The following is a 25,250-nucleotide window of genomic DNA, read 5'->3' as shown; positions in this document are numbered from 1 at the left end:
AGGAATAGAAACCCTGACTAAGATATGACCTTAAAATAAATATAGACAGTTCTTCATGTGGAAGAGCTGGACTAACCATTTTAATTGGAATTGATCATAGAATCATGTATTCTCAAGGTTGGGAGAAATCTTAGACTACTAAGCTCTCTTCTGTCATATGTTGGAGAATATGTACACTGCCAGAACTGTTGTCAAACACTGGCTGGACATGATTGGCCATATGTGATACTTCTACTTCAGGAGACTTTTCTGCGGCTCCAATTTCCAGAATACAGTAATACTAGCTAATAGTTCAATAGTGCTTATATTATGTGTAAGCATTATTTTGAATAATATGTAATATATGCATATATAATATACATATCTCTATATATGCACAAATACAGATATGCCTATATGTACTTTTGACATGTCCTCACAACTGTATGGGATAGATTCAGTTGTTGGCATGTTTGAGAGATGAGGGACTGAGATGTAGGTGAGGTAGACAGTTTGCCTATCAGTATACAGGTAGACAAAGAGTCTCTGACTTGCTTCAAGGGAGACTGACAAGAGTCGGTCTTTTCGATGCTACTCTCCGCCTCCAACTTGTAAGCTTCATGCCTTATTTAGACGTTTACAGTCCTAGGTCCTCAATGAATTTTGTCTCAGAATTGTGATTCCTTATATATTTTAATCAGTTTTAAACAAGATTACTAATTCTCCTCCACAGAAACACTTGAAGCTCAAATGTGGGGATGATAAAGAAGAATCTAGACTCTGTTGACTTCAAGAAAACACCGACCAGGGCAATCACATTCACTGTGAAGGACTAAGCTAATCAAAAACTGTTGCATTAAGTCTTTGAACAATTTCAATTCTGAGCTTTATTTCAAGTATGTGAGGGGTCAGCCAAGCTTCTTTGCCTTTTCTGACTTATTTTTTTGACTGCCTCACTAACCTAGGTAAAGAAACAAGCTTCATGAAAGAACAATGCAATGATTATGTTTCCATTATCCATATTACGTGGCAATGACATGTAGGCATGCTAAGGATTACTTTAAGATGGTTTAAATCTACTTCACAAAGAAATGCATGTCAACACACAGTCTAGGGCTGTGAGCACTTATTTTAACTAGAAACTCCTATCACTTTCAGTTTTCTTTGAATGAGGTTTAAAATTAGATACAACCACCCAATTCTTTCCATAGGACATAGATTCTGAATTCTATTGTTGAACTGCGGTTGCTTCCGAAAGCTGTCTGAGTCTAAAGTCACTACAGTGGAGTTAGTGACAGCCTTTGTCTGAGTCTGGCCCTAAAGTGTGCTGACTTAGTAGAACATAGCTTCTCCTGATCATCTAGGAATCCTTTTTGCAATGATAATAGAAGTAGGCTTGCTTTCATTGGGGGTTTTGACACTGGCTTCTAATGGATCTTCAATCCTATCTTGAGCTCTGAACACCTTTGTAATATTGAGGACATCCAAGATTTTCAGTGAGCCATGGAGAAATGATCCTGGAGTAGAAAAAAAAATTTATCAGGAACAGGAAGAACTAGGCAGAAAAAATGCTTCTTTACACCAGGTCTTCTTCGAAGTAGGTGAACTAGATGAAATATCTCACTTGTGGCTTTCAGTCATTTTACCACCCCAAAGGGTGATCATTAGCGAGGCAGTGTCCTTCTGTCTTCTATACTCTCTTGATATGGGAATTCACAATTTGGATAATCTTGGGGTTTTGTTTTCTGGTTTATGATGATCTTGCTTGCAGTGATTAAATCAAGGGAAGTAAGGGCAAAGGTCATTGAGACCCACCTTCCAATCCAGTCTCACTGATATCCTAACGAAAACACATTCTTTAGACACTGAGATACCTACAGAGGGAAGATTGTAGGGACACAGGCAGGAGGCCTCCAAGGGACTGATACCTTGAGTGAGGACTTCCACTCTGTAGAACTATGAGGGGAAATGTGTCTATGGGTTAAGCCATTAAGTCTGTGGTGCTTTGTTATGGCAGCCATGGTGAACTAATATGTCTTTGTGTCTGGTGCCATAGTACAAAATAAAAGTTCAGTGATCTTTTAAAAAGTTACCTCACAGGCCTTTTTGTAAATACTCGATGCTCTTTGGCCTATACCCTGGACTTGACCAAGAAGCAGAACTACCAGTGAAATTCAGGACGGAAATCTGGGAACTTCAATGACTCAATACAGCATTGCTGCAAATTTAGGATTAATATTTAACTCTGAACATATATTGACATGGGCAATTCTTCTATAACAGATTTGTATAAAATTTGGAATGCAGGCTGAAGATGTGATCTTTATTTTGCATAGTTTTTTTTTACTCTGATTTATATTTTTTAAAAGGGGGAGGGCGTGTCTTGTCATGTTTTTTTTTTTTCTTGTTGTTGTTAACGTGCTATCCTTGTCACTTGGCACTTTCTGAGGTGGTACACTTCCCTGTGCCATTCTTCTCATGTGTAAGTGCCGTATCCCCGCATGTTTCTCTTTCGGCCTGCTTGTTCACAGTGCCTAGCTCAGTCTCTTTTCTCTGTGATCTCTGATTTCCTGTGTTGCCTCCGTTCCCTCTTTCGGTTCCCCTCCTGGGTGTGTCTCTGGCTCACCTTTCCTTCTCCTTTGCAGCTTCGTTTTCTTGTTTGTCGATAGGGGCTGGGACTGCAAACATCACAAAAATAATTGCATTGAGAACGGGTGGCTCCTGTGCTGAAGACGGTCTTTGAATCTGCCCAGAATGCCTGGGCTCCATAGGAAACAGGAGCCAGCTTTGCTGCTGGAGAGGGGTCTACAACTCAGGCACCTTTGGGCCTCGTCTCTCATACCCATTTCCTCTTCAGCTAGAACGAAGAAATGCCCCTTTCCCCTTAATTCACACAACTGACATCCTCTCTGACTCGTGCCCACTGTGTTTTGTCTGTATCAAACCCTTTGAGGTGACTCACTGGGGGATGTCTCCACTAAGATGCCATGGTCCTTTTTCAGCCTCGGCTTCGGCTTGGGATCAGGAAGCAGCGAAGGTGTCAGTGTGAATATTGGGTCTCTTATCTCATGCTTTCTGCACAACATTAGTTTTGTTTCAATGATAGAATCCACTTGCTCAACTTAAACACCTAAGAGAGGACTTTTACTTCGTAATCTTCCTTCCTTTCTCTTTTTCTTTCTCTTTTATCTTCTCTTTACTTCTATGTAAGGACTATGATTCTACTTACACTCTAATATATTCACTCATTCATTCATTCACTCATTCACAAGTATATCAAGTGGCCAACATGTCAGATATTTTATCTGTTTCTGATGGCACAGATGGTCTTCCTGTTCTTTTATGATAAATGCTCAGACAAAGGATGTCTTATGTTTCGATCATTAGAACCATCTAAGCATCCCTACAGCTGAACAGAGTGTGTCTATTTTCTTTAATTTATTGAATGCATTTTTAACTATTTAATGTCTTTTTTAATTAATGTAATATTAACTATTTAGTCTATTTCTCTTCACTTTATAATTGCTGCTGTGAATTTCAAACAGGTTCCAGGAAGGAATCTGTCTTTGGACCATTGTAGAATCCCAGACTTGGAACTTTTGTTATTAGATACAATTATGACAAATGTTAATCCTTGTCTAACAGTTACTTGGTGCAGGCATCCCACTTGTAGGTGATCTACATCTTAGAGTATATCAACTTACCAAGTTCTGGCGACCTGTAACAGTATATTTGTCATTAACACAATGTTATTAATAGCTAAGACTTGGGAATCCTATTTGGCCAATTGAGTTTTCACAGGTTTACCTGGCTTTCCACCTCCAAGTATCAGATTGTGTAGGGGAGTGAAAAGGATAATCCAGAGTAGAGAATGATCGGAAGAGTGGACCCATAAGCCACCCTACTGGTAGAATTGGAACCTTTTGACCTGTACCTAGGAGACATAGTACAGAATTTCCATTTGCCCCACTCCCACCCCCACCCCACCCCCGGCACCACATATAACAGGGCAATCAAGAATGACTGTGTTTCACCCACACGAGCCTACCTTCTGAGTCTTGGGCATGTCGGTGTGGCGCTGGGCACGGATAGAGCGGGCTGATTTTGTAGGCTTCAGCGGGGCACAGTACATCTCCAGCCGCCTCAGATCACAGCTCCGGAAGCAGCACTCATCCACAATGCCTGTCTGAGGTGCCCTCCGAATGCTGGAGCCGTAGCCTGTTGGCTTGTCTGCACAAATCAGAATGGGCTGGCGTTAGAACTGCCTGTGTTCACAGACTTTTATGTCACCTCTGATGCCTTTCTTCTCCCCATATCAAGTCTGCACACTTCTCCAACATGTCATCCTTTTCTTGAAGTATCTTCAATATGACTGGCCCTGTACATTCTTGTAGATTCCCGTATGTTCCCTGGAGTTGGAGCATACTCATGAGGAAGACTTCATTTGCCATGCACTTTATGTGTATTACGTTTTTCCATGTTCTCAACCTATATTCAAAGATCCTGTCTGTGACCAGTCCTGTCACCTTTTTATTGTCTTAGTTGAGAGGCTTTGAAGAGTTCTAGTTAAAACAAGTTCCACAGATCAAGTTCCTTAAAATGTTGTAAACATTAAATTGACAATGCAATTGTAATATTGGGACTTTGGAATGCATACATACTGTTTAATAATCAGCTGAGGGTATCTAGGTTGTTCATCATCTCAGACATTTGAGCAAGAACCCCCTTTGATGTATGGCACCAGGAACCTGTGTCTTCTTAATCACTTTAGTAAATACCCACAGTTTAATATGTAGGGCAGCCCAGCTGCTCTTTTATCACCCATTTCTCTTGTAAATTAAACTGCATATAAGCAAGGTTTGAAGTTAAAACATATCTTTTATTGCTGGGGAAACTGAGACTCAGAGTTTGAAGTAATCAGTGGAGTCGGGATTCAAGCTCGGATTTACCTGCTATTAAGCCCAAGGACCTCATGGAGCCCAGAAAATACTGGTGTTGGTTTATAACCCCAGAAAAGCAGCGTAAGCTCTGTAGGTCTCAATCTAATTGTGTGTTAGGCAATGATACATTTCTTGTCAGAACCGGGGGTAAGATGAAATGGTATATTAAATAAAGTAACATATAGCACCTGCTACAGAAGAGATCTTATCTACATATTAGTTCGTTTCTCCTGAGGATCTTCTCCAAGGTCTTGAATGGTCTATAAAAAACCCATTGTTGCTATTACCACATTCGGAATCCTGGAAACTCAGAACTGGTCACAATACTAGTGGGGAGGGGGCTTACCCAGTTGCACCAGAAAGCCTCTTTTCTACAGAAGAAACTACTGGACTAAGACAGGCGTAGCTAAATGGCAGTGAAACTATGGACACCAAACCTACTTTGATATTTGCACATCAATTAGACGTCTTTATTGGCCGAGTAGGTATTGGGTTGATTTGATCTCAATTTTGACTACACTTTTACAGGCTTTGATATAGTACTGCTGTATGGACAACATTTGATTTGACTCACCCAAAATGTGAAGCTGTGTTGTCTTAGATAAGAGCACAAAATTTTGGACTGTTCTCATCTACTTCACATCCTTTGGGAGATGGGATGCTATCATCTCTCCTTAGACATGTAGGCTTTTATGAGAGAAAGTCACATACCACAAGAGTTCAATTAACAACCTGCTATAAGCTTAGTCTGAATTCCCAACACAAGAAGGCATGGCATTAAAATAAAGCATTAGAATAACATAGGCAATGGCACAATACTTAAGAATGGGCATATGAAAATCAAAGTCTTCATCTATATTTTCAACTTCTTCACTGGGAGATCAGGACCATGGCTATGGCCCTTGGTCACACTAGCTTGGCTGCCTCACTGCTGGAGAGGCCAACTGTTCATGGAGTCTTCTAAGAACCCAAATATTTTCCTGATGCTTGGCACAGGATTCTTGTTGCTGCTTCCCCACACAAGGAAGGTTTATTCTCAGGGCAGCTGGAGGTAGTAACTTACTGGAGGTCCAATTGTAGTCTCTCTGGGTAGCATCTGCAACCTCTCTCATAGTCTCTCTCTCATAGTCTCTCTCTTATATTCTCTTTCTCATATTCTTTCTCTCATACTCTCTCTCATACTCTCTCTCATATTCTCTCATATTCTCTCTCTCATACTCTCTCTCATATTCTCTCTCTCATATTCTCTCTCTCATATTCTCTCTCTCTCTCTCTCTCTCTCTCTCTCTCTCTCTCTCTCTCTCTCTCAGCCGACACTGTGGGCTCCTCGTGGTTGTAGGCTTTGAGAGGGACTAGGCAGCTGGTCCCAATGGAGTCTCAGCAACACTTTTACTGGCCATTAGAGAAAAGACTAACATAGAATTGGACTCAGGGCTTTTGTTTGCCAGCCAGGTTCTGGCAAGTTCAAACTGGCTAGTCCCCTGGGCAATGTAAACAATGTTTTTTGTTTTCCTGACTTTTTTCTTTAATAATCTTTTCCTGGGATAATAAATTAGAGGAAAGACACAAATGAACACACATGGCTTTTGTAATCCACGAAGGACTTCTGCATAGTTTTCTAACTGGCTAACCAGTTAAGACTAGAGGATCCATTTGGGTTCTCTTTGCGGGTAGGGGCAAAGGAGAGAAGAGGCCTCTTTTGTATCCATCACAATGGTAACCTTCATGTAATGGCTATTCTTTTTATATAGTATACATTTCTTAAAGGGCTTAATTTCTTAAGAAACTGATTTCTTAATCTATCAGTTGCCGATTATGGGATAGTTATTTGATGTTTGGCATTAGGACTGGAGGAGTTCTTCCAGAAACTTCTAAACTTGGCCACTTCAGATATAATTGTTCTCACAGCTCAGGCTTATGGATTGGACATGGAGGGAGGTGGGTGGGGGATTCTAGGACCTATTTCTGACTTCCATTTCAAGCCCTTCTCATTTAACCTTACTTCTGTGATCCTTGCTTGCTGCAAGAGAAAGACACTAGCCATTATCTTGGCATAGCCAAAAATATTTCCATGCATTACATGACCTTTCCTGGTGACTCTCAATAGCCATGAGACTGTTTGAGAAGATGAAACAGACAGTAATCCTCACCACAGCAAAGAATAGCATATGTGCTTAGGGCCTAGTTTGCTGAATCTCTCAGAGGAGCTCAGAGTTTGGTGTAGTTATTTTGTGCTTTCCAGGCCATGGACTAATGGAGTTTGAAGCAGAGAGCTTTAGGATTTTTATATAATGTCTGATTAAGAAGCTTTATCTTATCTTACATCTGTTTCTTTTCTTTAAAATGCTATTGGAGTGGTAATATACACATGTGGATTTTCTCATGAATGTAGCAACCAGTTATATTAATTCTAGTTACCACAGTTCTGAAGGGATACTTGTCTTTGCCAATTCATAATGACTACAATGGACTCATTGTACTTCATTCAACATTTATGAATATAGCAAATGTTTACCTATTGCTGCTTACAGCTTAATCCATCCTTTGAAGTCTCCTATAGGCTTGATTTTAATGGCCACCTCTCAGCAATTGAGGGACCACGGTTGTGGGTCAAAGTCTTTGGTTTTTCTTCAACAGCCTCCTATAAGTCTCTCTCTTTTTTTTAGAACCCTAATAAAAGTATTTACTCTTTGGTCTAAAATAGGAAGACTGATGCAATACAGTGTATCACCTGGGCAATCAAGCAAATCTCCCCAGTACCTTTTTGATATAAATGAGTAACTTAATCATATCTAAATTACAAAAAAATTTTAGTCATTTGATTTATTTTTTGTAATGAGGTAGAACTAAGGGTTATGCCTTTAAAAATTCCTGTTACATATTTTATTCTGATTGGCTCAATCAGAATTATCAGGTAAACAGAAAACAAAATTGTCTTAGCATAAAAGATTTTAAACATTTTGTTGCCAAAAGAAAAAAAAAATAAGGTAAAGAAATGTAATGAAGTCTCCCCTGCAAAAAACAGCTAAGTAAAGGCTATGCAAATACCTGTGGGTGACCAGAGGAGCAGAATCTTATATTAGAAAGGAAACAGCTTCTGTGGTCTTTTTTTATGCTGGAGATTGTCTAGAAAATCTTGGCTACATGTTCAGCCTAGTTGGGAATCAATTACATTGTCCTCAAGAAAGAGCTTCAAATATGTTTAAACCTAGAATATGGAAATTGATTCATCATTCAGTTCTCCAGAACACTCAAAACCACTGATTGCCTTTAGCCAATGCAACAGTAAAGGACAGGTGACTGGAATAGTACCTTTCACAATCAGACACAATCTGACCTTGTCTGTGTGCTTAACTGACTGTGTAACATTCCATAGATGTTTTGCTGGCAAAGACTTAACATTGAAAACTTACAGTAAATGTGCAGCTGGGTCCTCATGTGGGTCCCCTAACAATTGGAGCAGGGGCTGTTTCTGACTCTGTTGCCAGCCTTTGAATCCCATCCCCTAGCTGGGCTGCCTTGTCTGGCCTCACTGGGAGAGGATGCACCTAGACCTCCTGCAACTTGATGTCCCAGGGTGGGCAGGTACCCAAACTGGGCTTCCCCTTCTCTGAGGAGAAGGTCAGGGGGTATTGGGAGGGAAGGACTTGTGAGGGTGAGACTTGAGAGGAAGGATAGAAGACCATGACCAGGATATAAAGTGAATAAAAAAAATAAACTAAGAAAAAAAGAGAAAATTATATATATATTGTCAGTAGTTTTGGTTCAGAGGTTGTCTAACATGTAGACCAAAGGCAGCTTTTCAGACAAGCTGGCCACCATTTAACCTAGACTTTTGAGTCCACTGTGAGTAGATATAATGTTTAATCATAACATGGCTGAACAGAGAGACTTCCAATGGTTAAACAGATGGCCTCGATAATAGTAGCACTTCCCTTTAAATAATGCATGGTCAGTGGAGTAATTCAAGAATCTTCAGGGCAAACTTGCTAGTTACAAGGGTTTTGGGCAGAACTGTGGTATCATCAAAACCACACCAATTAGCTGAGTATCACATTTTGTCATGGATGCAAACAACTCACTCCCCTCCCCCCCCTTCTCTGATAAGAAGTGTGCACTTCTGAGATTTAACTGGGGCTATTGTTTCTAGAGCAAAGAATTGTGGCCATTAATCAGGAGTAAAACTATGTCTCCCAACCTACACACATCTGTGTTTCTCATCAGTTTCTGGAAATGTACTTGAGACACAGTACATTACCTAGATTCCTGTGAAATTTCCCCTTCTGATTATTGAGAAAGCTTTTAAAGCTGTCATTGGAAGAAGAAAAATATTGATTTGGTGCATGAATATTTAAAAAAATGACAAATGCAACATCTTCAAATTAGGAACATACTTAGTCCTTTCTGGGTTATAAAGTATTCAACAATTCTCTAAAACCATTACTGATAGGAGGAAGAGGTACTAAAGTAGAGCCTTTCTCTTTATAAATTAAATTTAGTTTTTAAAATTAAAAACAGGATGAAGAGGCAAGAAAGTTCAAGTTGGGGTTTGGGGGGAATTTCTAGAAATTTCTCAGTAACATGTCTGATAGAAAATATAAATGATATTGTTAGATAATAGACAATCTTCCCTTAATTTTTATTAGCTGAAGATTGATTACACAACCAAATATCACAGTTAGGATCTGTAAGAGTCAGAACCTTTGTTTTCTTATATAAGTTATTATTATTATTATTATTATTATTATTATTATTATTATTATTGATTTTGCCAATTCACTGACAATACAGAAGAAATCTTCTTAAGTCAACATTGGTCTATGAGGATCTTATCTAATAGAATATCTAATAGATTCGGTTGACACCAATTTGTGTTGCATATCAGTAGGAAAGTTCTGAAAATTATGTAAGAAGCGATCTTACAGCTGTCCAGTAAAAGTTTTTTTGTTGCCCTATGGAGCCTATGCATACTGAACATACGATGTACCCCTGAACAATGAACACCATAGCCCTACATTTTAACATTTTAATGTCTTTCTTCCTTCACCCACCCCTCCCTCCATCTCTCTCTCCTTCCATCCCTTCCTTCCTTCCTCCCTTCCCATCCCTTCATTTTCCCTCCCTCCCTCTCTCCCTTTCTTCCCCCTTCCTCCCTCCCTCTCTCTCTCTCCTCCCTTCCTCTCTCTCTTCCTCCATCCCTTCCTCCCTTTTTGCTTTCCATTCTTCCTCCCTTTGTTTCTTTGGAGACAGGTTTTGTGACATAGCTCAAGTTGGCCTTAACCTTGAACACAGAAGTTCCAACCCCTTGAGTGCTGGGACTGTAGGTTGAAGCTGCAACTCCTGGAGACATTTTAATTTTCATTTGTATAAATAGAAGTTGCTTTCCAATCTTTCCTACTCTGATAGATTTATATGGAAAACCAACACTTTCATAATTCCTAACACAAGGAAAACTATAATAAAACATTGTATGGTTAGCATTTCCTGGATCCATTTGATGTCTTTGAGAGTCAATATTTTATCCTTTAAAGACTTTATAGAGGTCTTATTTAATTTAAATAAATTAAAAGGTATGCATGACTGTATGCTTAGAAAAAATGTAGAAAGAGAATTCATTGCTGGATCTATAATTAGCTATTTACAACAATATGGGTTTGTACTTATATACTCACACATATTAGAGAATAAAGTGAATCAAAACCAATATTAAAGTTTTTCAAATTAGGATTATTTGAAGAAGGATTAAATCCTATATTTACAAATAACACCTGACTGAGCCTTCTCTAGATACCTGTGTTCAGTCCTTCATGTCTGTGGAAGGCTCTTTCCAAAGCCTGACCTTTGGCATCTGTAAAAGTGCACACTGAGAAAATGTTCTCTTTTCTGTGAACTATGTGTCAGAAACGGTCCCGACAACCTATCAGATTTAGGCATCGATTTCACTTTTGGCCTATGTTAATTTTTAATTGGCAGTTTTTGCCAGTCCCACTACTTCTCAGTTGGATGAGGTCATCTTTTCTAGGAATCATGACCCTATATTACCCACCCCACCCCACCACTCAGCAACCCTTTCCCATCTACTAAATCCCCATAATGCCAAAGACCAAAGTCTCCTTGTTACCCAATCATGTCAATGTTTATGTATCTCTGGGTCTAAAACGAAGGAAATAAAGCATCAGAAAGCTGAACCTTTCTTGAGAGTCTGTCTGTCTGTCTCTCTTTTTGAAAGTCCCAACTCAAGGGCAGGTATGGAAAGGAGACTGTTTAGGTACCCTTTATTTAAAAGGTCAGAGAGTCAAAGTGCAATGCTTAGGGGCAAGAACAACTGAGATTCAAAGCAGAAACATTACTGCTTTAAGACTCTTTAGAGAAATGGGCTGACAGAGTGGGAAGCAACGTGATGTATTACTTTAGCCCGATACAATGCCCTGGAGGAAGAGCATCTTGCCAGGACAGCAGAATTTACTAGTTTGGGGCTTATTCCAAGGCTTAAAGGAGGTAGATATAGCCAACAAAATTATACGTTGGCAAGAGAAGTGCTTCCCTGCACAGAACTATTGTCCTGAGGGAACAGTTTGGTTTATCTAAGGTGAAAGGTAATCAAATACCAAGAGGTCATTTTTATGTTGGAACTATTTCACTGGGGCTCTCAGTGTAAGTTAGCTACCATTAACCAGTTAGGTGGCTTCTTCCATTTGAAACACATGACTGAATCTGAGATCTTCCAGTAATTCCTGCCACACCAATGATGGAGGCAGGGGAGTGAGTGGTTAAAGAGCAGGGTATGGAGTCAGACCATTTACATGCTGCCTCTTACTCAACTGTACAGCACTAGGATGGGACCAAATCGAAGATTCAGATCTTCATCAGTAGATTTGCTGTTCCAAATCTATCTCCTAGAAACTCTGAGAGTATTAAGTAGCTCTTTACCTCATGACTCGTATGCAGTGAACTACATACATATTGGCTATCTGCATTATTGGGCTATGTTGATTAACACAGTGATTAGAGCAAGGATTATCTTCTTCACTCCCTGTTTAGAGCGCACCCCTCCCACCCCTCCTCAAATGAGAGTCTGTTTGAAACAGGTTTTCAAGATAGACAAGGTTGTCTGCATTTAGGTAAATAAATAACCGTTCCCTTGAGAGGATAGCTAATGTTTATGTTGTGCTGTGGTTGGATCCTCCAGTCAGGTCTAACAACATGAGGTCAGATATGTCTATCTTTGCTGCCTTTGGTTTCTCCCAAATAATCTACTAGTTAAAACCATTGCTTTTCCATATCCACCTTATGTCAAAACCGACTTGCAAGGCATGAGATGGGTGGGCCAAATACAAGGTCAGAGAGGTTAGTATCACACTTTCAGACACCGTTCTTTTCATGTGTCTCTCGACTTTCCGTCCTTAAGTTCGTCTTTCCCGGTTCGATGGTGAAGGCCATTTGGTGTTATTTTTCCTCACTAATGACTATCAGGTAGGGAAGCTCCTGTCAATGCTGAGTTCATAGTAGGCTAGGAATTAGATACTAGTTCCCTCCTTAGTTAATTGAAAACCAAGGATTCCTTCCTGCCAGATCTGCTTTGGGAATGAATAGTCACAAAGCATCCAGGATTCCCAGACTGCTAATCGCTACTCCATCTTGGGCTTGGGCCTGGATGAGATAGAAACTTTAAGAGAGAGAATGAGAAGCTGAGGAGCTGAGGAGCCACATTTTTGCACCTCAGTGACCCCCCCTTCCCCGTCTCCCTTTTCTTGCTGAAACATCAAGACAAAAGTTGTCAGAGAGTCTGGCTCCAATCTGGATATAGTAGATTGCTATTAGTATTGTCTCCTTCACGTACACTGTTACTGTTGGTTCCTCTTAGCTGTGATAGGAGCCTTGTAGTCAAAACACAAGCATTCATGATTAGAGAGCAATACTTCTTTCTGGTGCCACAGAGAGATGAATCAGACACAGTAGGGCTGGGGGAGAGGGTATTAAAACACACTCTTTATTTTTACTTTCACATCGGAGTCTATTGTTCCTCCCCCCCTCCCTTTCTCTTTTTGCAACTTGCCACCTGCCCTGGGTTCTCAGGGGTCCTGTTTCCTGTCAATCTCCTCTACTTAGGCTTCTGGGGTTTTTGGGAGGAGGGGTTCCTTTGTTTGTTTGCTTTTTGTATGTGGCACATCTGGACATTTTCCCAGGGGTGGCTGTGACAGGGTCAGTATGGCAGGTAAAGGGGCGATAGCTGCCAAGGAAGTCTGGCATGTCTGAAGGGAGAGCCTTGAGAGGTGGAGGCCCTGAAAGACGGGCATCCAGGCTTGCACCAGAGAGGAAACTGTTGGAAGACGGCCTTTGCAGCAGCAGAAACAGCTCTTGGCACTATGGCAGAGGAAAAGGCAGCCAGAGTCAATGACAGATTGAAACACACACAGGGAGAGGAAAGGAGGAGGGTGGGCAGGAGGAGACAGTTTGGGTGTTACACATCATAAATAACTTCCTGATGTGTGCTGAGATGCCAGTTGGGTTGTGTGCGACAGTTCTTTCATGCTGGTATGTCAACACTGCTGTTCTCTGACTGAAAGATCCAGCGAGTGTTTCTATAGCACTCAGTGCTGAGCCAAACACAGCCAGGAGAGAGAAAGGTGGTGGTATGGTATATTGAGAGCAGTACTGGTTCTCAGACTTACAGCCTTCTCACGGCCTCTCACATCACCCAGACTCTCAGAGATTCATTCACATGAGCAGACTAAACTTGGGGTAACATCAGGCACTGTCACTGAAGCCCTGACTCTTCACAGCGTCAGGTGGGCTATGTTTCCCACTTTGTGGATAAGTAATGTTTACACAGAGTATGTAATACTTTCTGAAATAAGAGGGAAATGTAGCAGTGCAGAGGGGTCTGATAAGGGAGTTGGAAGTTTCTTCTCTGATTAGTTTTGGATACAAGCAAGTTTCATGAGCTCAATTCAAGGACAGTTAAGACCAGTGTTAGGCTTAGTAGCCAAGAAAATGAAGAAAATGTCAAGTTCTGATACTCCATTAAAGGACAAAGACAGGAAAATCTGTGGGGACTTCAGTAGGGTTCAAGTGTAAGTTAGAAGGAGAATAGGAAAGAACTCACCAGAAAGTTATCTGTTGGTGACAATAGGGAGAAACTAAGCACATACTGCTAACCAAGAAGCTAACAAAGAGGAGCGCCTCTCATTACATTGGGATTTCCAAATGAGTCTTGGTATAAAGAGGAGTGCTTGTAAATCATCCTGAATTCTTTTAAAGCTTTGTTTTATTTTATGTGTATGAATGCTTTAGCTGCATGTATATATACACACAAACATTCCTGGGGCCCTTGGAGGTCACAATAGAATGTTGGAGCACCTGAAACTGGACTTACAGACAGTTGTGAACCATGATGGGGATGCTGGGACTGGAACTCTGGTCCTCTGCCAGGACATTAAGTACTTTTAACTGCTGAACTACCCCTCTAGCCCTGTTTAAACAAAAAAAACCCGTTAATGGGTCTTTTACTATTACTATTATTCTATTGTTTACTATTACTCTATTGTTACTACTTACAAGGTTTCACTTTCAGAAGGTAATAAGTAATTCTCTGCAATAGGTGGGAAGGATATTAATATTGTTGATTGGAATGTTTAACTTCCTAGTACTCAGTGAGGGTTTTAACTCCCCAGTTTCCATAATGCCTGTCAATGGTATATGAACCTTTTGTGTGATATTTCCTTCCTATGAGGTAGGCACACACAGTTTCCTCGGAAAAGACTAGTTACAATGTATAGTATCTCACCGCAGATAATATAAATGGGCTTCTAGGCAGGCTACCACATTGTCCCAGGAGACATTTAGTAAGGTGTTTTTCAAGTGCCCCCTTGTTCTCATTTTCTCTCTCCCTTTCCCTCCTTGTCTCTTGTTTTTTTACTGTCTATAAAAAAAAACCAACTCTTTCTATGGTTTCTAAAATCTTAAAGTGTATATAAAAAGTTCTTAAGCCAGACAGAATATATAATTTATCAAAGTACCAAGCAAGAATACAGAGTGAAGCCAGATGGTTTATTTATAGGATATGTATACATATTAATAAATAATTATATTATTTTAGGGCATTTTAGATAAAAGTGAACTTGTTAGATCATTATTAATTTTTCTCTGTGGATTTTCTGTCATGGTTCTTCTCCCTTCTCCGTACCATTTGATTTCTTAAGTATAATCTAGAGATCTTATGTGTTTTCTTCAAACTCTTGCACTCTAGCTTTTGAAAAAAAAATGTCTTTGGATAGTACAGCAAAGTCAGAGTCAACTAAAGTGGTTTCTCAGTGAACTTTTGGCAATCATGGAGACTGTTAGCTTTGAGCTGTTACATTCCCAACCTAGCCTCACCCAAAGGAGGTGAGCTGTGGAGAAAGAGAGAGAGAGAGAGAGAGAGAGAGAGAGAGAGAGAGAGAGAGAGAGAAAGAGAGAGAGAGAGAAGGCTGACAGAGGGAGGGCAAAGAGAGTCAAGTAATTGCTTGACTCCAAGTTAGAAGATGTTCTCATCTTTATTTCATCTGGGACCAATCTCATGCCTACATTCCAAAACTCATTAAACGCTTTTTAGCAAATATAATTCTTCACCAACGGGGGGGTGGGGGATGATCCTCTTAATTATTTTACTAAATTCGGCATAGAAAAACTACTTTAGGGTTGTGATATTGGATAGAGAAATCACATTTTTACTTGTATTTTTTTTATTACAAGTCTAAACACAGAACAGCCCAGCACTCTGCCCTGGGACTTGGTCTGAGGCAATGGCCTTTTGGCCTTCTGACCATTCACTCACTTCTGCGAATTTCCTTTCTGAGAACTGGAGACCTTGCCTCAGAAGTCATTTTCCAATTCTTCGCAAAACTTATTCACAGTTGCCGAATGAGTTGGCCTCACAGAGAGCAGGCAGTGTGAGTCCTAATGTGACACACAGCTGGGAGGAATATTTGATGCAGGGACACCGTGCCAGCATGACTGCTTGTGGTTCTCTGAGTGTCTCTGTCTGTCCACTTTAGCTTAGATCTAGGTTTAGGGATGCTACAGGGGTTCCAAAGTATAATAAGCTCTGTCCCTCCTTTAGAAGAAAATGGGTCTAATGGTATCTTCTGATATATAGCCCTACAGCAGGTCAGCCTTCACTCCATTTTTTTCAGCCTGCCTTTCAGGACCCTTTTCCTCAGAATCCCATGCAAAGTTTCTCATCTTGGAAGAAAGGACAGTTTAAAGCATAGTGACCTCTGATGGGTATAGTCTGTACAGGCTCCACCATAATAAATACATGTGTTTTTATGTAAGAACTACATCTACAAATGGGCTAATGGGAAGATATGACTCTCAAGGTCTCCTGACCATTTCAATATAGTAGAGATAGAGGAGACAAGTGAAGCTTTGGGCTTTGAATAGTAGGAGTTCTGTGAAGAACCAGCAGAGAACACCTTAGATAGTCTTCACTGTGTTCAGTATCTTGTTATGGCCGTGATGAACTGTCTAAAAAACTTCGGGGAAGGGTTTATTTTTGACTCATGGTTTCCTCTCATGATCAGCTGGCTGAGTTGCTTTGAGCATGGTTCTGGTTCAAGGCAGAAAGCATCATGCCAGAAAGGCATGGTGAAGGGATGTATTTTACCTCATGGAGGGATGGCGAAACAGAGGGAAGGAAAGAGAGAGGGAGAAGGAAGAGGAAAGGAGAAGGTGGAGGGAGAAAGAGACAGATGAATAGATAAGATGTGCCCTTCGAAAGTATACTCCAGTGACCTCCTTTCTCAAGCCACACCCCACTCCCTAATAAGTCCATTTAGGTATCATCAGCAGATCCATCCCTTCGTGAAGCTAATGTCTTTATTATCCAACCACCTGTCAACACAGGCTGGGAACCCAGGCGTCAAGGATATGAGGCTGTGGGCATCACTTCATGTTCAATCAGACATACCTAGACTGTAAACTTGAGGCACGGAAGAAAGAAGATGACTTCGAAAGAAGAGATTGATAGGAAGTGGGTGGCATAGAAACACTTTCACCAACTTATAAAGGCTTGCCAATTCCTTTTGCCCCTAATATAAGCTCTCCTCATTGTTTCTGCTTCTGGATCAAGAAGATACTCAGATAAAGGTCAGTTGATGAGTCCAAGCCCCTCGGTTACTTCTCACTGAATGAGAGACTTGGTCTATGGAAGCTTGCCTTTGGCAGACATTTCTTGCAGTGGGAAGATGACCCTTCATAAATTCCTCACATTCTTCACAACATCCTTGCCTTCTTTGGCCAGACCTTGTCCTTTGTGCTCAACAGGCCACAAATCACCCCTTGCTTCTTTTTCCAGGCTGTGCATGGCCTAACGCTCTTCTTTTAACCCAAATCCCTCTCTTGCCCTTGGCTGTGGCTCTTGGCATCTGAGTCCTCTCACAGCCCCCATCTGGGTTAGTCATCTAGTCATCAGAGGCATCTCCAGCTGGGCTGCTCCAATCCTTCTACCTAACTTGAATTGCTGCAGAGTTGCAAAGGAGGCTATGCTGCCTAATATGAAGTCTACAATTCTCTAACCCAACTTACACAGTGTAATCTAGACAGTACTTCCATAGAAACAAGAACACAGATGAAGATTGATACCTAGAGGAAATCCACTAGTGAGTGAGCCGAAGGGCATCATAAAAAGATAGAGATACAACCCATTAAACACTGTTTTCTTTGTACATTTAGAGAAACCAAAGCCTTTCTAACAACAGAGTCAACAGCGTCTTCCTTTTAAGTGATTTCTATTAAACTTTTCACGCCTTATTACTTTGTATGTCTTATTTATACTTTTATAGCATCTAAATGGGGTAGGCATTATGCCCATATCTGTTTAAAATATCTGGAAGCTGAGATTTCCAAAGATTAATTTGTAACCTAGTTTATTAGGTAGCAGAATCAAGCCACCTTCCTGGGAATCCTCTAAAAGTGAGAAAACTATTAGTGAGAATTGCATGCTACATGATATAAGTGAAGGGTGTAGGGGAGGTCTTTTAAGCTGAGCCTTCAACTCAAGTGTTCAAGCACTTGCGTTAAACAGTTTTCTTCTAGGCATTAGGGTGAGTTCTCGAAGGAAACACGTAGCTTTTGCCCCTGGGAGAGAGATGTCTCTGAACTTCTGAACCAAGGACATAACTTGGACATTGGGTGCTCACATCTCATCTATAAAGCCAAGACTCAGTTTCAGATGGTGATACTCAGTTCTATCATATAGCTAGACAATTCCACTTCCAATCCAACTGGATTTCGAACGTTAATTGATAGTAAAATAATAGAACTTTACCTATGACTCAAATATCCCAACAAATTGCATTACCAACGTTTTTGCAATTTTTCCTTATTTTCATCCAGGGGTAGATAATTATGATAAAGCTACAGTCACAGCCAAAATGTAATGCAATGTTGCATTTCTTTAATTAAAATGTATTTATTTATTTAATTTGTTAAATGAAAATGTTTTATTGCAAGCATTTTCCATGTGGCCACCTGATCTTCATAGTCATAATTTTAAAGTTGCAGATTATTTTATTGGGTAGATTTATTATCCTTAGTTTCTTTATTTTTGTGTTACTATTTATTTTGGCTATTTTCAGTTTTACTATTGTTTTAACTAATGCAGCAATTAAATATTCTTTTTTTTAAAGATCTATTCCTAGACGATCTGCAGGAATGAATGTTTGGAAATAGAGTTATCCAATCAAAGGATATTATTGACAGTTCTATTTTGATGACAGACTGCTTTTTCACCCTAAGAACCAGAGAGAATTTAGTCACAAAAGCAGATAATTATATCCAGATTTTCTCCCAGTGTTCGGAAGGAGAAAGTTAAGGTGGGGTCCAAACAGGAAACGTACCTGCGTCCCCTGAATTAGAATAAAGGAACCACTTTCTGTTTTCAATTACTAGTGCTGTTTCTTATGAAAGGAACATGGGGTGTAACCAAGCTTGAGTTTGGCATTCAACGGTTTACCAAGCAGAAGAAAAACCAAGGGAAATGAAATTGACGACAAGAAATCCTGCTTCTCAATTTTCAAAAGCACTGTGTACCTATGAGGTTTCTTCTCTAGGGAGGCTCTCAAGGGTCACAGCTGCTACAGCAACCCCCCCCCCACACACACACACACCTCAGGGGAAGGAGTAGACTCTCCCCTCCCAAATAACAAAGGTGTTGTTTTTATGCTTCTTTTGAGCTGAGGTGCTCTCTAGAGAACTGAGCTCTTGTTCAACCTTCTTTGGGGGGCATATGTGATGCTGACGCTCTAACTTCCCATCTAAATAAAAAAAAAATGTGGGCTACTGAATTTGTTATTCTGTCTACAGTCTAGACAGTCTTCTCAGCAAAAAATATGAAGGATATGACAGATCAATACACCTATGACCCTAGTGACTATGGTAATCTTATCGGATACTGCAATGCAGGGATGCTGAATTCAACAGTTCAGTAACCGTTATTCAGAGAAAGTGCTAAGTCTCGGTATAGCACAAGAAAGTTATTTTGGGTCCTGGGGTGCACTCTGCTCTATTTTGATTCCATGAATCGCTTTGAACATGTAAAACAACCAATAAGCAGTATTTGACTGTTTCTTTGACTTTACCTTCTGTTGTTTGAAGATCAGCCTACTTTTCTGGTTTGGTTTTATGTACCTTAAAACCAGAAATGTCATCCATGTACTTCTAGGTCTAAAATCATGTCCGATCTGTGTGCATTTCCTCAATGCTCATTGGTACTGATATTGACAAAGCTGGTACACAAATAGCTCACAAAGAGAAACGATATGAAAAACATCTGAGCATTAGAGAGAAGAAACCTAACATCAGGGACTGAGAATTGAGCATAGCAATAAAATTCTGACCCTGGCTGTGTGCGGTCCTGGGTTTGAGTTTGAGACCACACATACACCATCACCACCACCATTACCACTCAGAATAGTAACTACCAAGCAAACAAAACCCCTCAAGTATTGTGGCTAGTGTCTATATTTCTAGGTCTTCTCTGTTAAAGGCATGATAATTGTATAGATATTTCTATAGGTAATTTCAAATTAAGGTGCAGAGAAAGCCTGTAGCATCAGGTGGTATACAGCAAGAACTCGAAAGACGCCACCTCAGATCACTTTTCTAAATATCACCATGATGACTTGTGAGTGAGATTTTGTGGGAAGCTGATTTGCACATGGACTTTTTCTCGAGTTAAGACATTGGTTCCACTATGTTAAGCTATGTGACACAGGTAAACTACTGAACCTCTCAGGGCTCATCCTAAGAGACAACAGCCTCATAAGGATTGGGATGGATGCATGAGTAAGCACTTGACAAGTTTAGTTGATGTCATTCTGAAAAGCGTCAGTGATTGGCTATTATGTACCCAGATTTGGTGCTCTAAAATGCAGAAGAGGACAAAGGAGACACAGTTCCTGCCCCTCGTCCCCACCTCCTGGAACTTGCAGTTCATAATGTACGTCAGCATTATCGATCCATACAGTCAACTTACTCTGCAGCTATCTCCAGAGAAGGACTGGCAGTACAAGTCATTGTCACAGGTCTTCTGTCCTTTAGCCCTTTCAACAACTCCACTAAATACCCAGAATTGTTCCTTCTATAGGCAAACAAGCCAAAGCTTAAGTGGTAGATGAATCTGGAAGTTCCTTTGCCCTCAAATGACAGGTCTTTGATTCTCACTCCTGTCCTCAAAGCTTTGTGATGGAATGGATTTCTCTCTTATGAATATGTGGTGGTCCCTGAAGCAGCTACTGTCCAAGAAGACTAACACATCCCAGGATACATAGTGAACACACACAGTGGTTCTCAAACATAAGCTTGAATTGATATCACTTGGAGGGGCTATTAAAACATGGGCCAGTGGGCCATGTGTCAGATTTATGTTTCAGCCAGTCTGGCCTAGTGCCCGAGAAGTCACATTTTTAAGTTCTCAGTTGATACCATTGCTTCTGTGTGGCACTGGATAATGTCACATAATGGCACTAGATAATGCCTAGACATGAATAGGACCCAGGAAGAATGAAAAGAAGGAGCCATTAAGAACAACAGTACTGAGAAAGACCTCTTTCAAACATTTAAAATATGCCAGAGTATTTTCATATCTCTTTTGATGATTGCCTCGTAAAGGTATCCATATGTTAGTCTGGTAGCAGAACCAATTTTATTGCAAATCAGAGAGGAAGGGGGAAAAAAAGCCCATCAAAAACTTCCAAAGGAAGAAACGAAATGAAACAAAAACCATATGTTGACCTTTCCCCCTTCGCTGTTCTTTTTATTTTCACAGTCTGGCGGTCTGGATTCCAGCTAGTACCTGAAGACAAGACGCCAGGTCTGAGGGTAGGAAATTGGAGCCTTAACAGGTCCCCTAGCCAAACCAGAAAACTAGAAACACAGAGATACCCTCTCATACTGAACACTGCTTTTCTGAGCTCCATTTGGTTTTGAGCTTTCAAAATTCTATAGTGGATGTAAAACAAGGCTCAGAAGACAGGATTCACAAAAACCTATGTCCTTTTCTGTGCCTTCCTCTGTGCCTTCCACCTTTTTATCCCCTAGGGTAATATAGAGAAGCAAAAAAAAAAAAGTGCAGTAGGTTAATCACACAAATTTAAAACTATTTCATCAAAACATCCTTTTGGGATCATTCAGAACTGGAGCAAAAGGGGGTGGGCACACCATTAATGATCACTTACAGAACCAACTAGGGGTGACAGACAAGAGGATGTATACATGTGTGGGAAGAAGAATTACAACTTTCTGTTTGTCAGTCAGGCTATATCCATAGTTATCAACGTGTGTCAAGCAAGGCTTAGGATGGGTCTTGCTGCAAAAGCAGGATCCATCAATTTAATTGCTTCCAGAGAGAAGTGTCAAGGAAGGGAAAATGATGCATGATTTAGTTTCCAATCCCACCTCACGAGGCTTCCTTAGAGCTTCTAATAGCTTTAAGCCAAATAGTGTCCTATGGGCAGCAGCTACCAGCCAGGTTGAATGGAGAAGCAAGGCAGAAGCTGTGGCTGGTGTGATGATTACAACTTCCTTCAAGTCCCAGTTTCCATTTTCCTCTTGAAAAAAAAAAAAAAGAACTAGAGTTTTAAATCATCCCTTTCCTAGGTCTCTACTTTCCATTGACTCTGAAGCTCCTCACACAGCTTCAAAGATCTATTCCTGGGACAGATAAGATGGGAATGGTCTCATTCACCCAACCAGAAGTGTGTTATGTATCCCAAGGCATGACTGGCATCTCTGGGGTGAGACACTCTCCATCCTCTACTAATTTCTTACAAAACTTCCAGGGGCCTTTACGGAGGACCAGCCATAGGCACAGGAAATATTGATGAGCTTTCCTTAATATGCAGGTACTCCACCAGAAAACCTATGAAGGCTGGTAAAACACTTTGCCTGGTCCAAAAGGTTCAAAAGATACTAAGAATCATGACCCAGAGGTTCATGTGATCCAAATGCTAAGGCTTATTCAAATTCCAGCAAAGGGCAGATCCTTAAAAATGCTGGTCTATGTCAATATTCAGCTCCCTTTGCATGATGTATAACTACATGTCTCTGGATTTTCTAACAGAGAGGAAATTTAAAAATTCAAAAGTCTCTATCATCATCCAAAGAAACTGGAGAAATGTCGGCCCAGCCTCCCAGAGGAACTGAAGAAGTCAATGCTCTGTCTCCCACTGAAATCTTTTCTCAGACATCCAGGGCTTGCTTGCCTATCAGGAATCATCTTCATAATGCCAATTATATTGTTAAAAGACACCTAAAGATCCAAGATGTTTCTTTAGGCCAGCACTCATCAAAGAGTACTTGTTGTTCAAGAGATTCCATGCAAAAATCTTCAGATGCGCTGAAAATACATGTTGAGAGTCCTGAGTTCATGGGAAGGCCCCTGATGAAGAAGCCCATCTGTCATCAGATAGATGACACCAAAGTCCCTTGTTCCGCACTCAGTGACACCCTGCTCCCATTTTTTTCTAGGAGCAATTTCAAAATTCCCTGTTTATCACATTTGATTAAAAGTTCTGAAAAGAATCCATGAGGTGTGTTAATGATTAACCGAGGAACAATGTGTTACCAAACGTTAACTTCCCATTAAACGTTCTGGGTCAGAGAAAACAGAAGGGTTAGTTTGCTAAAGGGGTTTGGTTCAGAATATCAGAACTATCTTAAGCTGTAATGTCTTCAGCACATTCTACTCAAAAAAAGGCCCTACTGTCCACTCTATCTAAGGCAGTCTCCCGCCCTCAATTCTAATATCCTATTGATTCTTTCAAGGCATTTACCAAAATTCAACATGATCTTATTTATTTATTTGTTGACTTGTACTTTGTCTCCTTTTGCTCTCAAACCCATTAGAATGTGATGTCTCTGAAGCCAAGGACTTTTGCAGAATAATTCTGCAGAGAGTCGTTGCTTAATGAACCCATTTTAATACACGAGTAGATGGGCTCACGAATGGATAGGGAAGCTGATTAGTCTATTCTTGCATCCCCAGCGCACATCATTAGTGCTCAAGAGATGACCCTTGCCTAACTGAATAGAGGGGTGAACAGCACTATTTTTTTCATGTGCAAATCAAATTCATGGGGGAATGAGAGAAATGAGTGACATTCCAGCCCTTCACGGGATTGGTGTAAATCCAGACTCCTTCCTTCATGACAAATAATAGAAACGAATAGTTTTCAGATTGCCTTGAGTCTGGAAACAGATCGTCAGAATAGTTGAAGGTAGGATTAGAATTAAGGAGATCTTCAGTGACTTCAGTACAGAGTCACCGAAAAACAAAAATCTGTTTAAAATGGACAGAAACGGTTCCATCTGGCAGCAAGCACTGTATCAAGCACTATAGCAAAATATCTGTGAGCTCTGGGTGAGCAAGAAAGTACAACACACTGTAACATGAGGCAGGCTCATGAGGGGGATTATGAAATGAAAGCCTAGAGAGTTATCTTTCCACAAAACTTGGCATTCCTGAGGTTTTAATTAGAGTGGGAACTTAGATTTCACTCTATTTTAAGATTCATTTGGAGAAGCTGGAGATATTCCAGCAAATTAAAAAAAAAAAAAAAAAGATTAACTGGATGGAAAACAAAGTTAAGATGTAGGTCTCCTAGACAGACAGGGCTAAGCAAGGTGACTTAATAACTGTGGTGAGGTAAAAGCAAGGTTGTGATCCTCATCTCCCCTGAGGACTAGGCATCCAATGCACTGAAGGAACAGACATGGAGACGTATGTTCTGTCTACACCCTATGCATTACCATTTAGAATCAGGGAGAATTTGATTAAACTGGGGAAACATGCAGAACCAGAGCCTGCGGGAAGAGGTTGCTACCCTGGAGATCTCTAAATGTGGGATGACTACCATCTGCTTTGGAAGGCTTAGTTAGAGGCAGGGGACTGGACCTAAGGACCTCTTGGCTTTCTATCCATCTTTGAGTCTGTGTTTAGAGAATCGTGGTGACTAAGCACCCCCATTCTTCAGTAATCCTCCATTCCCATCACAGGACAGACCCCACACTGTCCAACTCTGAATGGCTTCCCTTGAGAGGAGCTCAATTGTTCTTCTCAGTACTGGAAGGAAACTGATAGTGTTGCTTCAGCTGCTTCCCTTCTGCAGCCCCCACAGAGAGAGGCCAGCTTTTGTCCTGTTGGGGCTCCTAACACGTTGCAGCAGGCGCTTCTCCATCTTGTGTGGGATTGGAAGGTAGATGCAACTGGACAAAGTCATGGGTTGCTAGATCTCCAAGACATTTGAGATCTAGTTTGGATCTATCCTCTTCTTGCTCAGACTAAGAACAACAACAACAAAAAAAACTCTCAAGGAATCCAGCTGGTTCTTTCTTCATTGGACTGAATTGTAAACCTCTTAACCCATAAGGTCTACTGTTACCTGTGTCTGTACTTTAGCTAGAAGGAATATTTTTGATGAAGATAAACTGTCTAAAATTCTATCTTTGGTAGCTTAGCTAGAAGTGAGACAGTGAGCAAGGGAGAACACACATTTTAGTAGAATTACCACCTGAGTTGCTGTTATCCTCAAATACAAGGGAGGCATTTGGAACAAGAGCACTGAAAGTCTTACTACCAGTTGCAATATGTTATATTTCTGTGGAATTATGGTTTCAAAAATAATAGTGGGTAGATGTTCAGTTGATGGTCCAAAGGATGAATTTGCTTAGAAGATCACTTATGTGATTGAGTCTCTCAATCTTTCTGAGACTCTAAAATGGTAATATTAATTCTAATTTATTTATTTTGAAAAAATTGCGTATGTATGTATATGGTACGTGTATAGTATG

At 40.5% G+C, this 25,250-nt stretch overlaps 1 protein-coding gene across 14 annotated transcripts in view; it reads right to left on the bottom strand.

The window, feature by feature from the left end:
* The window catches only part of Igf1 (insulin like growth factor 1), a 76,486-nt gene that overhangs the window by 17,067 nt on the left and 34,169 nt on the right, over nucleotides 1-25,250 (bottom strand). For 11 of the 14 annotated variants that reach the window (XM_076919895.1, XM_076919888.1, XM_076919886.1 and 8 more), the window contains 3 exons: nucleotides 4,028-4,209; nucleotides 2,606-2,657; nucleotides 852-1,496 (listed from right to left, as the gene is read on the bottom strand). In XM_076919895.1, the coding sequence (XP_076776010.1) occupies nucleotides 1,336-1,496; nucleotides 2,606-2,657; nucleotides 4,028-4,209 (395 nt within the window). In that variant the 3' untranslated portion in view covers nucleotides 852-1,335. Of the gene's footprint in view, nucleotides 1-851; nucleotides 1,497-2,605; nucleotides 2,658-4,027; nucleotides 4,210-25,250 lie in introns of those variants that run through there. The other 3 variants (XM_076919896.1, XM_076919884.1, XM_076919883.1) reach the window with 2 other exon arrangements.

Source organism: Arvicanthis niloticus, chromosome 22, assembly GCF_011762505.2.
Source record: "Arvicanthis niloticus isolate mArvNil1 chromosome 22, mArvNil1.pat.X, whole genome shotgun sequence".
In the NCBI taxonomy this organism is placed as follows: domain Eukaryota; kingdom Metazoa; phylum Chordata; class Mammalia; order Rodentia; family Muridae; genus Arvicanthis; species Arvicanthis niloticus.
Note: the sequence above shows the minus strand (reverse complement) of the source record. Positions and strands in the feature narration are given on the sequence as shown.